Source organism: Colius striatus, chromosome 4 (genome assembly GCF_028858725.1).
Source record: "Colius striatus isolate bColStr4 chromosome 4, bColStr4.1.hap1, whole genome shotgun sequence".
Classification (NCBI taxonomy): domain Eukaryota; kingdom Metazoa; phylum Chordata; class Aves; order Coliiformes; family Coliidae; genus Colius; species Colius striatus.
Window position 1 is genome coordinate 3075850 of NC_084762.1, and position 13258 is coordinate 3089107.

Sequence of the window (13258 nt, forward strand, 5' to 3'; positions counted from 1 at the left end):
TAGAAAACTTCAATCAACAGCTTGCTTGATTGTTGCATGTCCCCATGCTACAAGCTTCTGGCAGCACGTTCTCTGGTTAATAATACAGGCTTGGTTCTGTTCCAGTACATGATAAAAAAACCCCGTTCTGATGAAAAGAATCAGCTGTGTTTAAATAGCCACACTGTCTAACCAGACAATTTGAGGGTTTTGGCTGGTTTTTTTGTACTCTTACAGACCCTTATCAGGCCAATATACACACACAGAGGCAGAGAGTATTCTCAAAGGAGAGGTAAGCACTGAGTTTCCAGACACATTGCAGTAGGTATATTGCTCTAGCCATACATACCATAGCCAGGGTTATTTGAGAGACCAAGTAGCTGAGTTTAACACTAGTCACCCAAGGTATGCACCAATCACTTCTTTCAAATACAACTGCTTAGAACAAAGATGCACATATGCTTTCATACTTGTCAACAATTTACTGTAAAAGCAGCAAGGTGGCTGATAAGCTGCCAATTATCCTTCTTCCATGTGCTAAATTATTGCTACATATTTTTGGAGATCCTAACAACAGTGCTGGAGAAAGGACATCAAATGATGCTTAGAAATGTGATACACATTTTCATTTCACACTCCATCAGTTTTTACAACTAGAGCTCTACGAAATGTATGAGAATGCTTGGCTAACAGCCATATCTACTGAGGTGTAAAATAAGGATGGTATCTCTTCTAAAAGAGTTTCATTTTCTTTACATGACTAAATCAGATGTTGACCTTTTTCCAAAATACAATGTAAATACTCTGTACCTCTACCCATCAATTAGTTTTGAATCCCTGAATCCAGTTTTGACCTGTTTTAATAGATGTGCAATCAAGCCACGGTTTCTAAAAACAGCTTTGCAAAGCAAAATGAACCAATTCATCCTTCCACTAAACTAGAAATGAAATACACTGAATTATATAATCACTGGTGTTAAATCTTTTCAATTCTAGTGAGTTCTTTCCTCATCTTGCACCCTGGAACAATAGACAAGTGTATTATGGCCTTTATAGTCAACAAAGTAAAGCTGTGGGCATCAGCATAAACATCTTTTCAATTCAGATTTCAATCTGTCAGGAAAGATTAAAGCTTCATGTATATATAAAAAGGGAACTATAAAATGATAACACAAACATAGCATGGAATCATTATGCCTGAACAGCTGCTGTTTTACCAGTGTAGTAAAGCAGAAAATGTCTTTTACTCACCTCTGTTAAACCAGAAACTTCTCCTTTTGCTAATGGTCTGGTGATGGATGCAGTGTAAACTCTGGCATCTGACACTGGTTGCCCCTTCATAAAATGTTTCCCAGCTTCATAAATATTCACTTCTACCATCTTACCCATTAACTGAGGATCCTTTGGCACAAGCACCTTTCAAACAAAAGAGACATAGTTACTAAACAGCACAAAGAACATCGGTGTCTCCACTCAGAAAACATATTTTTGATAAACATCAGAGTAAATCCTAAAACTTCAAAACACTGGTCACTAACATACTGGTCTCCTTCAAAACCCTTCTGGACGTGTTCCCGTGTGACCTGATCTAGATGGGACCTGCTTTAGCAGGGGAGTTGGACTGGATGATCTCTACAGGTCCCTTCCAACTCCTACCACTCTGTGATTCTATGATACCTTCTCCAGCTTACACTCTTTAGGAGCTTTGCACTGTTTAGTTCAGATGTTCCTAGGTCAAGCATGTTACAAAAGAAAGATCCAACATATAGGAGCAACAGGTTTTTATGGTGGAAGAAGAAATGGCATAAAAAGTCTCCAAAAATAGAAAAGCAGCTAAAAAAGAAAAGTGGGGTTGTTTCCTGATTAAACAAGGACAAAGTGAATCACAGGGACTTATTTAATCACATTTACCTCAAACTCATCCACATACAACTGCAAGTTTTTCAAAGGTGATGAACACATATGTATATCTTGATTTTTGGATGCTGAAATTGAAATGCCTTAAAATGGCTTTTTTAGCCTACACATGCAGAGGACTGTCGGAGGAAAACTCTGTGCCAATCACATTTGCAGAGCATTTTGTTGCCAAATAGTGCCTCTCCGTTGCCACCTGCCACAAGTGTTGCTTGTCCCACTTGGAGGAAATCATCACTGGTAGCTTCCCTTTTTCCCCTGAAGGCTCAAGGTGTTCCTGACTTCAGGAGCTGCCAGATCCTGGGGATCTTCTGAGCTTGCCAAGCATCCTCCAAGAAACAAAGACATCTTTGCCTTTCAGAGGTGGGCAAGCTAAGACTGACTGGAACTCAGTGGCAAACCCAAACTCAGGATCCTAATGTTGAGATAATCCCACAGGACTAATCTCAGGCTAATTTACATCACAGGAAAATGTGTTAATTAAGTATGACCAGGCCTGTGACCTCTGTTAATCTTAGCATCTCCACATGAGGAGTGGCAGTAACTAACTAGAAATCCTCAGGGACAGACATGGGTGACTACTACTTCAGAAAGAGAAATGAAAGTATCTGGGAGGTACTGTGAAGAAGCAGGCTGGGAGGCTTGGCCAACACTCACATTTTTCTGATATAAGTACTTGCTAGGAAGAAAAAAATCCCCAATTTCTAAGAAATGATACCAACAGAAACCTTCATCTCAACTGTTGTTCTGGCCAAGTACTCTTTAGTCAGTTGAGACTCCTCTCTTCATTGAACTACCTCAAACTTCATCACCAAAGCATCCCCAAACGTAAAGCTGTGGGTCTACCAGGAAGTCTGTCAGTGCAGCTCTATTGACGTGGCTTTAATAGCAAACCCTTTTAATATAGATGAGCTCAGTGAAGAGGGAATAGGTTTGATAACTATTTGAATTAACAGAATATTACTCCAGGAAGCTGAGCTGCAGTTTCCAAAGCATAATATGACATTTAGTGGCTCAGGAGCAGTTTTCAATTTGCTATCATTAAATTTACTGCTATTAAAGTTAGTCCCTGGCACCAAGCCTTGTGCTTACCTGCATATTATCCTTGTCAAACATGCCACATAAGATTTTGGGGAGAAGACATACATTTTAATAATGGAAAGTATTTCTTTCATAATAATATTTGAAATGACTTCTTCTGTTACTATTTGTACTCTTTACCAGTCCAAACAGCAGCTGGTATTAGCTGCTATACAAGCACTCCATAAAACATCTTTTTTGGATGCTTTAACCTTTAATTAACAAAACTTTCATAAAATGTTGCACACTAAAAAGCCTCAAGCAATTTCTTTTTAATCTCTGTATGGAAAACCATGTTCCTCAAGTCTGATTGATAAGCTTACAAAGGACAATGATATCTAAGATGCAGAGGTCAGAGATGGAACATAAAAAAAAGAGATTTAGGAAAAAAACCCCAAACCTGAGGAAAAAATAATTAGGGACCCAGATATCTGATACAAACAGATGTTTCCAGAGCAGTGATGTTGCTTACTACTAAACAAAAATAAATACATGAGTGCTATAACGTAACCTGGAACCAGAAGAAAGCACTATTGGGGTGTACATAAGCATAACTGAGTAACTAAAAGTGGAAAAAGCAAACTGTAGACAGCTCTGTTGAAGAAAATAAGAGGGCAAGCCAAAGGCAAAAGCAGAGTGAAACCACACTGATTCAGGAAAGACAATTTTATTGGTTTTCAGCACAGCAGTTGCTTGTGAGCAAAAGTAATGATTTTGTGAAACAGAAGCTGTACTCACTTCCCAGCTCAAAGACACTGTTTCTGTGTGGAAAGAACTCATATATAGGAAGTACATAGAAGGAAATATCCCACATCAGGCTGACATGTTAATCTGAACAAGTTTCTGACCCTTCCCATTGTTAGAATTCATCTTTGAATTGCTGTATACACGTTGTTTGGGTATATAGCATGTATCTTCCTCATGCTGTATATGTAAAAAGCCACTGCGTATTTCTTAATGTAATTTCAGGTGAATTCTATTTAGAATACAGAAATAAAGTCTCTCATAAGCACATACTTCCCAGTAAATGTTTCCTTCCATTCTTGTTTTTGCTTTACTCTGGCATGCTATGTTGCTGAGATTATCAGAAAGCAAAGACCAAACAAAAAGATGTGATTTTGTTTATTCAACTGTACCTGCTCATAGAAAGGATTGTGAGCAACATAGTAATTGGAGTCAAAGGATTCTTCAGTTACCAGAACTCTCTGCCTCTCACCAACCTGGAAAAGAAAAGAGAGATGGCTCAGAAAACAGAAATACTGAATTACACTCTGAAGTGAGCTGCAACTGCAAAAAAACAAACTCTCAGCAGAAGTCATCAAACACTCTGAGGAAATTCTGTGTCAGCAACAAGGTGGGACAGAGAAAGTCTTACTTCAACTGGTCTAAACCACATTAGAAATAAGGGCTAGAAACGTGGTACTGTAATGGCTTAACATAACAGTTCAGTTCAGAAATAGAAACTGATTTTAACTTATTAACACAGTAACAAATAACAACGTCAGAAGTGCACAGACGAGCACGCTGGAGCTTCATGCAGCTAATGATAAACCTTCCCTTCAGCATAAAATTCTGCAGTCCGTGACAAAAAGGGCAACGCTGTCCTTCCACTTCCCTCGCCAAAAGCCCAACGGCAAACCAGACACCAAGCAGCACCTGAGAGGAACAGGGAACTGCAGCTCACTGCACAGCTTCCAGGTGCCATCAAGCTCATCGACTTGCTTTCTTTTTATTTAAAAAGCCACACTTGCTATGTACAATGACAGGGCATCTCTTCATCCCTCCTTGGTGATTTCACTAAGAGATCACAGTGAGTCCATGTCAGTGCAGGCAACGCTGCATCTTACAGACACAGCAATATTAAAGGCCAAATTTCAATGATGTTCCCCAACACAGTTGAAAGGAAACACCAGTATTACAATCAGTTCCATGGAAGACCATAAGACAAATCAGTTGCATGTAGGTGTCAAGTGAAACAAAATCTGACCTTCCCCAAAGTTCAAAATGCTCCAAACACCACCTTTTGATTTTGCCCATTTCTGAGTTGTACAATGAAGTTTACAGCCTCCTTCCTGCAAACCTTGGAGGACATTTAGCTCACATTTTTACTCTGAGTCCATCTCTTTTTTTTCCCATCTAAATGTGCCCTGGATCATTTCCAAAGTCTGACAAATGCATTCTGCAAATTGCAACTATCTGGCAAGTTAAATTTACTCCCTGCTTGCACTGCTATTTTGAGAATCAAAAAGGTTTCACATTTTACTCCAGACTTTAATATCTGCGAGCAAAACTGCATTCAAGATCCAAACCCCTCCCTGAAAGACTTCCACCACATCCCAGTGACAGCTGCCATGGAGAAGTTTTAAAGCCTTCATCACAAGGTCCATGTGAATTAGCAAGAAGGTGAAAATCAGATAACAATGTTTTGATCCTTAAGGGACAAGCTGCAAAAGATAAGATTGGGATTTTCTCTAACAGTTGCTGGCAGAAAACAAGTATGAAGAAATAACATCGGCAATATCACATCTACATTACAGAAAGACTTTAGCTTATCTCCTCAAAAGCAGTTTGTGCTAATTCCCCAGGACCACAAGTGTGGGGTACACAGGAGAAGGGGCAGAAGCCAAATCTAGTAACAAGATCTTAACAGTAGAAAAGTAGCATGTTTTTGCATACTTTTAAGAGGTGTCTAAAAGTTGTTTCTAGCACACTTGACATTTCTGTTGATGCCACTCTGGGAAATCTGCAACTGCAAATGACAACAAATACAACACATTCAGATTTCAGTGACCTAAATCCAGTGTAACCACTTACCATTCCCCTGAACAGAATGGTAGCTATTTTTCTTACAAGAAAAAAGTTATTCGATTCAAATCCCCAGAGGAGCTTTGTAAATGCATGTCAAGAAGACACTGGAGAAAGCTGCATCAGCAATTAAGATCACAGGGAAGATTTCATCCTGAACTGAGAGGTTTGGTTGTTCCTGCAATATTTGAAACCACAGCTTCTAAAATCACAACCCAGTGCCTGCTGTAGCACTATGGTACCAAAGTCTCAGATGTCATGCAATACTATGAAAACAAAAGAGGACCAAATATTAGATAAGCAACATTCACCCTTGGAGTCACATGCTACTGCTGAGAAGCACCAAGTCGGGTCCTCACATTGTATTCATTATTTACCAATATCAAACCTGCCTCAAAGCAATACTGGGTCCATTACCTCATTTCACAACTCCTATGGTTCCCTGATTCTCTCTGGTCATAACGTTCTGTCTTCATCATCTCTACAAATCCTGCCTGTGAGGTTGCCTAAGGTACACGTGTTATCTTTACCCTCTCAGATGATGGAGTGCAAGCATGATATGCAAAAAAATTAATAATAGTTAAAAAAATAAGAGTGAAGAAGAAAGGAACACCTGTGTTTGATCATTTGATAGAAGCAGTGGTTTCTTCAGAGACATGTTGCCAGTTTTTCTTATCTCTGCATCCCTGAGCAAAAAGCGCTCAGGCCTACACGTCTCAGTGGGCCAGGCAGAGCTTTTGAGCTCAGAGCTTCTCAGGAACAGGAGGAAATCAGAAAGACTAATTTCATCACAAAGCACCAAAACTGTGGTATTAAAATTGAGTACCCCAAGTGCAGAGGAGCCTAACAGTCTATGCCAGTTTACAATCCATACACACACATACACTCACAGGATGGCACGCTCTAAGGAGCACAGGTAAACCCAAGAATTGCTCATTTGTTCCCGTTATTTGCTCTTTTGTAGCCTCGGTCAAGGCTGAGCTCATGGAGAGGGATGATATTTAGCTATTTGCAGAGTCTTTTGCCATAACAACAGAAAAGGAAAATTCCATTTAATGAGTTCGACCATTGGGTATTCACGATCTACAAGACTAATTGGCTACATGCATTTGTAAGACAGAAAATGACTATCTATCCTGCATCCAAGTATAATTAAGAAGAGATGTAAGTGTGCAGAACGCAGCTTTGGTATTGAAATTTGTTCAAGAAATGGAATATGTCATCATTTCTGCAACTATTCCCCTGGGATCTCTGAGTGCCTAAGTTTCACCTCTCTCAGAAAGAATTTAAATATGCAGAAACCAGACACGATATCTAATAACAGTCATAATTATAATAGGCTTTGATGATTTTTTTTTCCAGGCATGTACCAGCAGAAGTAATTCAGTATCTTATTTTTATTCCTATTCTTTCATCTGCTTCCACAGGTATGCAAGAGTTCCAGCTCTCAGGGAACTACAATTCTGACAGAGCATCTGAGGAAACTCAGCCCTGGCATCTCAGTTTGGAAAGATTCCTATAGAAACAGGGTTTCTCTTCTTTACTGAGGATGGCAAAAAAATAATAGAGAATCACACAATGGCAGGGCTTGGAAGGGACCTTTAGAGATCATCTAGTCCAACCCCGCTGCCAAAGTAGATCTAGACCTCCCCTTTCCCAAGAGGGACCGGCCATATAATTTACTCAAGGAGGATTTGTTTTCAGTGAAGATACTGCAGCAAGTGCTGCTGAGTCCCATCACCTCCTGCCCTGCAAGGGAGTTCCCAGGTCGTTTGTACATCTCAGAATTAACAACCAAGTCACTTATGAACTTGTAGTTCGTTTCCCTTTATCCTAGAGGAAATTCTGACATGCTAAGTCTGTAACTCAGCTTTTCCTTCACCAAATACCATTAGAAGTGGTTTTTCCAGCTGGCTGATTTTCTGAAATGAATGGTAAGAAACATCAAAGATCCTTCTTGGTTGCAGTCAAATTAGGTTTGGTTTTTAACACCAGACTGACCCAATCATATAAAACACACAACTCATTTTTCAATTGGACAATAGTAGGGGTGCAAACGATGGGCTCTGCTTTGACAGAATATTGCTACATAATGTAAGCAATGGCTTACAGTAATTATACTCAGATAATGTATGCTTCTACTCAGGTTTATTATTACTTAATGAAAACTCTCATTGTTCCAGTTTGATTCATTACTAATTAAAGCCAGAGCGTGTGGCACTTGATCTCTTTCATCATTTCCTTATTGTTCCTTTAACTGAATCCTGCTACTTTTAAGAGTCTCTGTTTATCTAAATAAAGTCAAAATGAATAATCACTGTATTTCTCTACTTCTCCCATAGAAGGCAGCCCACTGCACATACAGCCACCTCCATTTATCCAGAGACAGTTGCCAAAGCCTCCTTTCAGGCTGAGTTCAATTCACAGGGGAATCAGTGACCATCTTTTCCATTCGCGTTGTAGGACGCTGGCTTGGATTCTGACCCCAAACATTGTTGAGCATACTCAGTACAAGGCTTGGAAGTCACACAAAAAGCTACTTTCCTTTATTTGTTATTTAAATGCCCCATAAAACAGGCAATAAAAAATAGACTCTGACACAATTTATGTGTGTATGTTTTAGATTACTCTGATGCAGAGAATGTTTCTGGTAAATATGCATATTTTGACCTTTACTAAGTGTAACAAAGTTTAAGCAAAAGTAATTTAGAAAGTGTTCATTCTACACCAATTTTGGTATACTTCTCTCTCAGTCATTTCAGTTGTGATTCTAGTTATTTTAAATACATGTTAATAATTATGCAGATGATGAGTCCTTCCCTGCAAAGCAGAGAACTGCTGGACCTGCTTTGCTAATGAATCCTGTGAGTCCTTCTGTAATTAGAAGCCAAGTTTCTAAAAAATGATAGTTAAGCATTGGGTGGCTGTCTTCACACAGAGGAAAGGACTTTGCTCTTAACTAGAGAACTCCAGAATCCCAAGTGAAAAGCAGCCAATGCTCACCAAGGTGTCTCATTTCACTGTCATCCAATACAGCTGACTTTGGCAAACCACCATTATGAAACTGCTCATCTTTAAACAAAGCTGCAGGAATTGTATTTTGAAAGGATTACATAAAATGTATGATTTATAAAACAATATCCAAGCAAATGGCCTCTTTTTTTTTCGGTTGGTTTGTTTGTTTGCTTTAGGTACACATGCTTCAGACACGCTGCTCTTTCCACAGCACCATCCAAGAATTCAAATGGACACAGGCAACAGATGCCCAGAGGATGAACTCTTTTAACCATTTTCCAGGCCGGCTTGAGGCTGTGCAAGCAGGAAGAAAGGATTAGGTATAAATTAAAAGGCAGTCATTTCTAATAGTACACAATCAGGGTAACAAAAAAAGAGCCTCAGACCTTCAGCAGCAGGGAATGCTGCTCATTAAAAGCAAGTCAACACCTTCTCTTTGGCCCTCTTATGAATTTGTTGGCTTCGCTATGGGAGAGGGAAAAAGTAAGGAGTGAAGGAGGCGAGGGATAGAAGTGGACTGTTTCTGCTTTCTTGGCCCATTGCTCGTGCTTCAGGGTAAATAGATCCTTTCTGTTACTGTGCACCTGCATCTGACTGCTTCATTTTGATTTGGTCTCCTGCTGTGAAAATGTAGCTTCTTCCAGCACATACAAACCCTGCCATGCAGCTCAGACGATGGAGCAGTGACCTAAAAATGACAACTGGTCCTCAAAATACCCAATGCCTTTTAAATTCTATAAGTTTGCATTTTGCTTGTCTCACTGCCTAGAAAAGGGGTTATAAAAGTAGTGTGTTGACAACTGTCACAGTACCCTTCCAAATTTTGTTAACTGTGTACAAGATCACAAAAGAAAGTTTTCTGAGATGCGAGATACATCTTGCCTCTTACAGCAGCCTCTCTCCTTCGGATCTTTCTGTTGCAAACCTGGGCTTAAGCAGTAAAAAGGATGAGGTGGCAGAATCGGGTTTTATTCTGGATCCTGCACAAGGTTGCTAAGGGACTGTGGCTGTTTCCTTGTGCTCTCTGAAACTCCCATTCCCACACGTGCAAAACCCAATTGTGACTGCTACACAGCTCACAGAGTAGTGACTGCAAAGCTGGGGGAGTTGCTATAGCAATGTAAAATACTCTCTGCAGAACTGGTATTTGGGACTATCAGGTGGCATGAGCTACAACTGCCATAACGTAAGACTGGTAAAAGCTTCTCCCCTCTTTATTTTTCCAGATTATCTCACAAAGCTCATAAAACTGTGGCATCTACAGGAAAAGGCTAAAGGAACAGATCAGTTCAAAATAGGAACAAGTGGGTAAAGTATGTTTAAGTCTTCCTTTCATACCCCATAACAGTTCACAAACAGAACAAAATCTGAGACAAACAGTTCACCCTTCAGGAAACTCGACATTTAAAACATAAGTATAGGGAACTGTAATATTAATGTCGATCTTTTAGAATGGAAGACGGAGTTTAGAGGAATCTTGTACCAATATTTGCAACTTCCAGCCAATTTGGCAATCACATGGATGCTGGTGGCATGAGTAAAAACAACGTTTGGAGTCTTTAAATTTTACTTTGCCTTTTTAAAACAAGCTAAGCTTGTGATGAAGCGAGGATACCAAGCTTAAAACATCCAATGGTCTTTGTCCCTTTAAGTTTCTTCAGTGAAATAACTGAATATCATTTAAGAGGGGCTGGTTTTTTGGAAGCCATTCCTTAAGACACACTGCTCGTTTCCAAGTGATTTAAGCACAATATGAAGTGGCAGTTGCTAAGGTAACAATATGCAATTCCCATTTCAGTGATCTCTTCTAACAGCTGCATAAGCCCAGACAAATATCAGTTATATGAGAATTTATAAATCATCTGTGGTAAATACCCTATCAAATAACTTCTCCAGAAACTACTTTAGGAACTTGCAATAACCAATCTATTTTCTCAGACTAAAGTCTTGTCTACACCATGGAAAGAAAGCTGCTCACCAGTGCCTCTGCCAGAAGGGTACTGATGTAGCACAGACCTGTGTAATACCGTGTTCAGCACACATTGAGCATCATCAGCTGCTGGAGAGAATTGCTAGTAGTAATAATAATATGAGGCCCTAACATAAGTACTAACTTCAGTAAATGCAGGCAGAACTGCATGTTGTTTCCTCATAGACAAGAGGAATCACACAATCTTAAGCACTGGAAGGGACCTCAAAAGATCATCTCATTCAACTCCCCTGCCAGAATAGGATCACCTAGAGTAGGTCACACGGGAACTCGTCCAGGTGGGTTTAGGTGAAGAGAATTCAATAACATACATGACAAAATGAAGATTGCATTGATACAAATCAAGTCAATACCATCTTTCTTGCCATGATACTACAATCCTCACAGTAAGATTGGACGCTCTTAGAATACATCCATAGCCTGATATGTTTCAGTCAAAATACACCGAAGAGGCTGCTCCAAGAAGTTTGGCTTCTCTCCAAAATACCAGTACAATTTTTCTGCTCATCCCACAACTGAAGCCAATGTTCTCTGCTCATTTCAACAGAGAATGAAGTCAGAGCAGATGGGATAAAACAGAAAAAACAAACGTCCAGAATGACCCCATATGCAAACCCAAACAAAATCCTTCCCCCAAATCCACTCAAAGCTGTATTAAATACATTTAACAACACAAAAATCAGACAAAATTGTTGCAAGGTAATGAACTTAAGAGTAAAAAACAGTGGCATTAACTGAAAGAGTTAAAAAAAGGTATAAATATGTATCATCTTTCTTTTCAAAAGAATAATAAAACTCCTTTTGCATACATGAACCACAGGCTACCAACAGCAGCCTCTGAATCTTGTCAGAAGCTGATAATGTTAATGAGGATTGGATAATGACACCATTCTCTTTTACTTAGAAGGTAACCAACATATGATCAAAAATTACACACTTCGGGGGTTTTCTTCAATCTCAGGCAAGGTAAGACCCTAGAACTGCTGACACTTCTGGAGGCATACTGCTGAATGACAAACAACATCAAGGGCTTACAGAGGGACCAAAGTGAATGATTCATTAAGGAGTGATAAATGTAGCGTGACTTTGTGTTGTTTGGAATTTAATAGTCACCACTGTCAAACTCGCTGTGATGCATCTCACTGGTTTTAAACAGGATGCCAATTATTGTCATATAAAACAGGTAACCAGAAGAAGCATCTCTGCATTAGCATACTTTATTATCCATCTAAGAAAGTTCACAGAGATCAGCTCAAGACATTCCTACGAAAAATCACTTCTGTCCTACCAGAAAAAGAAAACACATATTACTCTGGACTATGTTTTTCTAACATCTTCTTTATAACCTGCCCAATTCTCAAGGGCTATATGTGAAGTTACCAGAGAAATCTCAACTGTGTGCTGTGTCTCAGCACTACCTTTTGCTTGACAGGAGAAACAAATATGTCAAAGCACAGGCCTGGCTGCTTTCTAAGTACTCCTCAATGCCTGTATCACTGTGTGCAACCTCTTCCTCTTCAAAAAAGTCTTTACTTAGCTCAGACAAGAAGAAATAGTTAAAAACTTGAAGACATCCGTATGGTCTGGAACTCCTAATGGTACAAAGTCTCTGCTAACAGAAGAGTAAGGGGAACAAAAGACAGATTCATTAGCAACTGTGTGACATCTTTTTAACCCTCTGTGGGTATGGCAATGGGAACAAGTAGACTCTAGATCTTCAGTGTGTATGAAAATGGGGATTCAGAGGGAGTTTTACACATTGCTCAACAGCCCTGATTAGTCAGAAAAGGAGTGGCTCTGGCTTTACCATCCTCAGAAGAGGCTGATGGCTGTGAAACAGGGCCACGGGAATAAAGGATTTTCCCATGCCTCTGTGACAAAAGCCTGCACACACAAATAGAATGTGCCATGGAAATAAAACAATTCTCCAAAGGCAAAAAAGATTATTTCAAATTTCTATTTATAGTCATTTCCTCTTGTAAGTAAACTGCAATTAATCACAGGCAAAACGCAACCTGTAATCAGAGGCACAGGAAACAAATCAGCATTCATTACAGAAACACATTCACCAACGGGACACACTCGGCAGAAATCACTGTTGTATCCCCACGCTGACAATCCTGTAATTTGATGTTCTCAAAGCCAGATGGTAAGGTAAGAGATGTGAAGGCTCCTGAGTGCTAGTACCTAGCAATCCTCTCCCTCACCAGGAGCAGCATTCACAAGTGGCACTAACAAACGGGACTGGTTAAAACAAGGACTTAATGAGAGGCAAGGAAACTAAGGGGAACTGGTAAGTCGTGTAGTATGAAGAGCCCGTTGCTAAGAAGGGGCCTTTGAACTCACAAGTTACCTTTTTAGGTGGTTGGCACTGGTAATGACTGCTCCAGGGTTGAAGAAGAGGTAATGCCTCTAGGAAATTATTCATGAGCCAGCTCCAGTGAAGAAGAGGTTAGCCTCTCAGATGAGTTATGT

General features: G+C 39.7%; 1 protein-coding gene across 1 annotated transcript in view; it reads right to left on the bottom strand.

The window, feature by feature from the left end:
* CDKAL1 (CDK5 regulatory subunit associated protein 1 like 1) overlaps positions 1–13258 on the bottom strand; it is a 335233-nt gene that overhangs the window by 20515 nt on the left and 301460 nt on the right. Inside the window, exons 14-15 of the mRNA XM_061995176.1 lie at positions 4110–4193; positions 1231–1395 (exon numbers count right to left, since the gene is read on the bottom strand). Coding sequence (XP_061851160.1) covers positions 1231–1395; positions 4110–4193 — 249 coding nt within the window. The remainder of the gene's footprint in view (positions 1–1230; positions 1396–4109; positions 4194–13258) is intronic.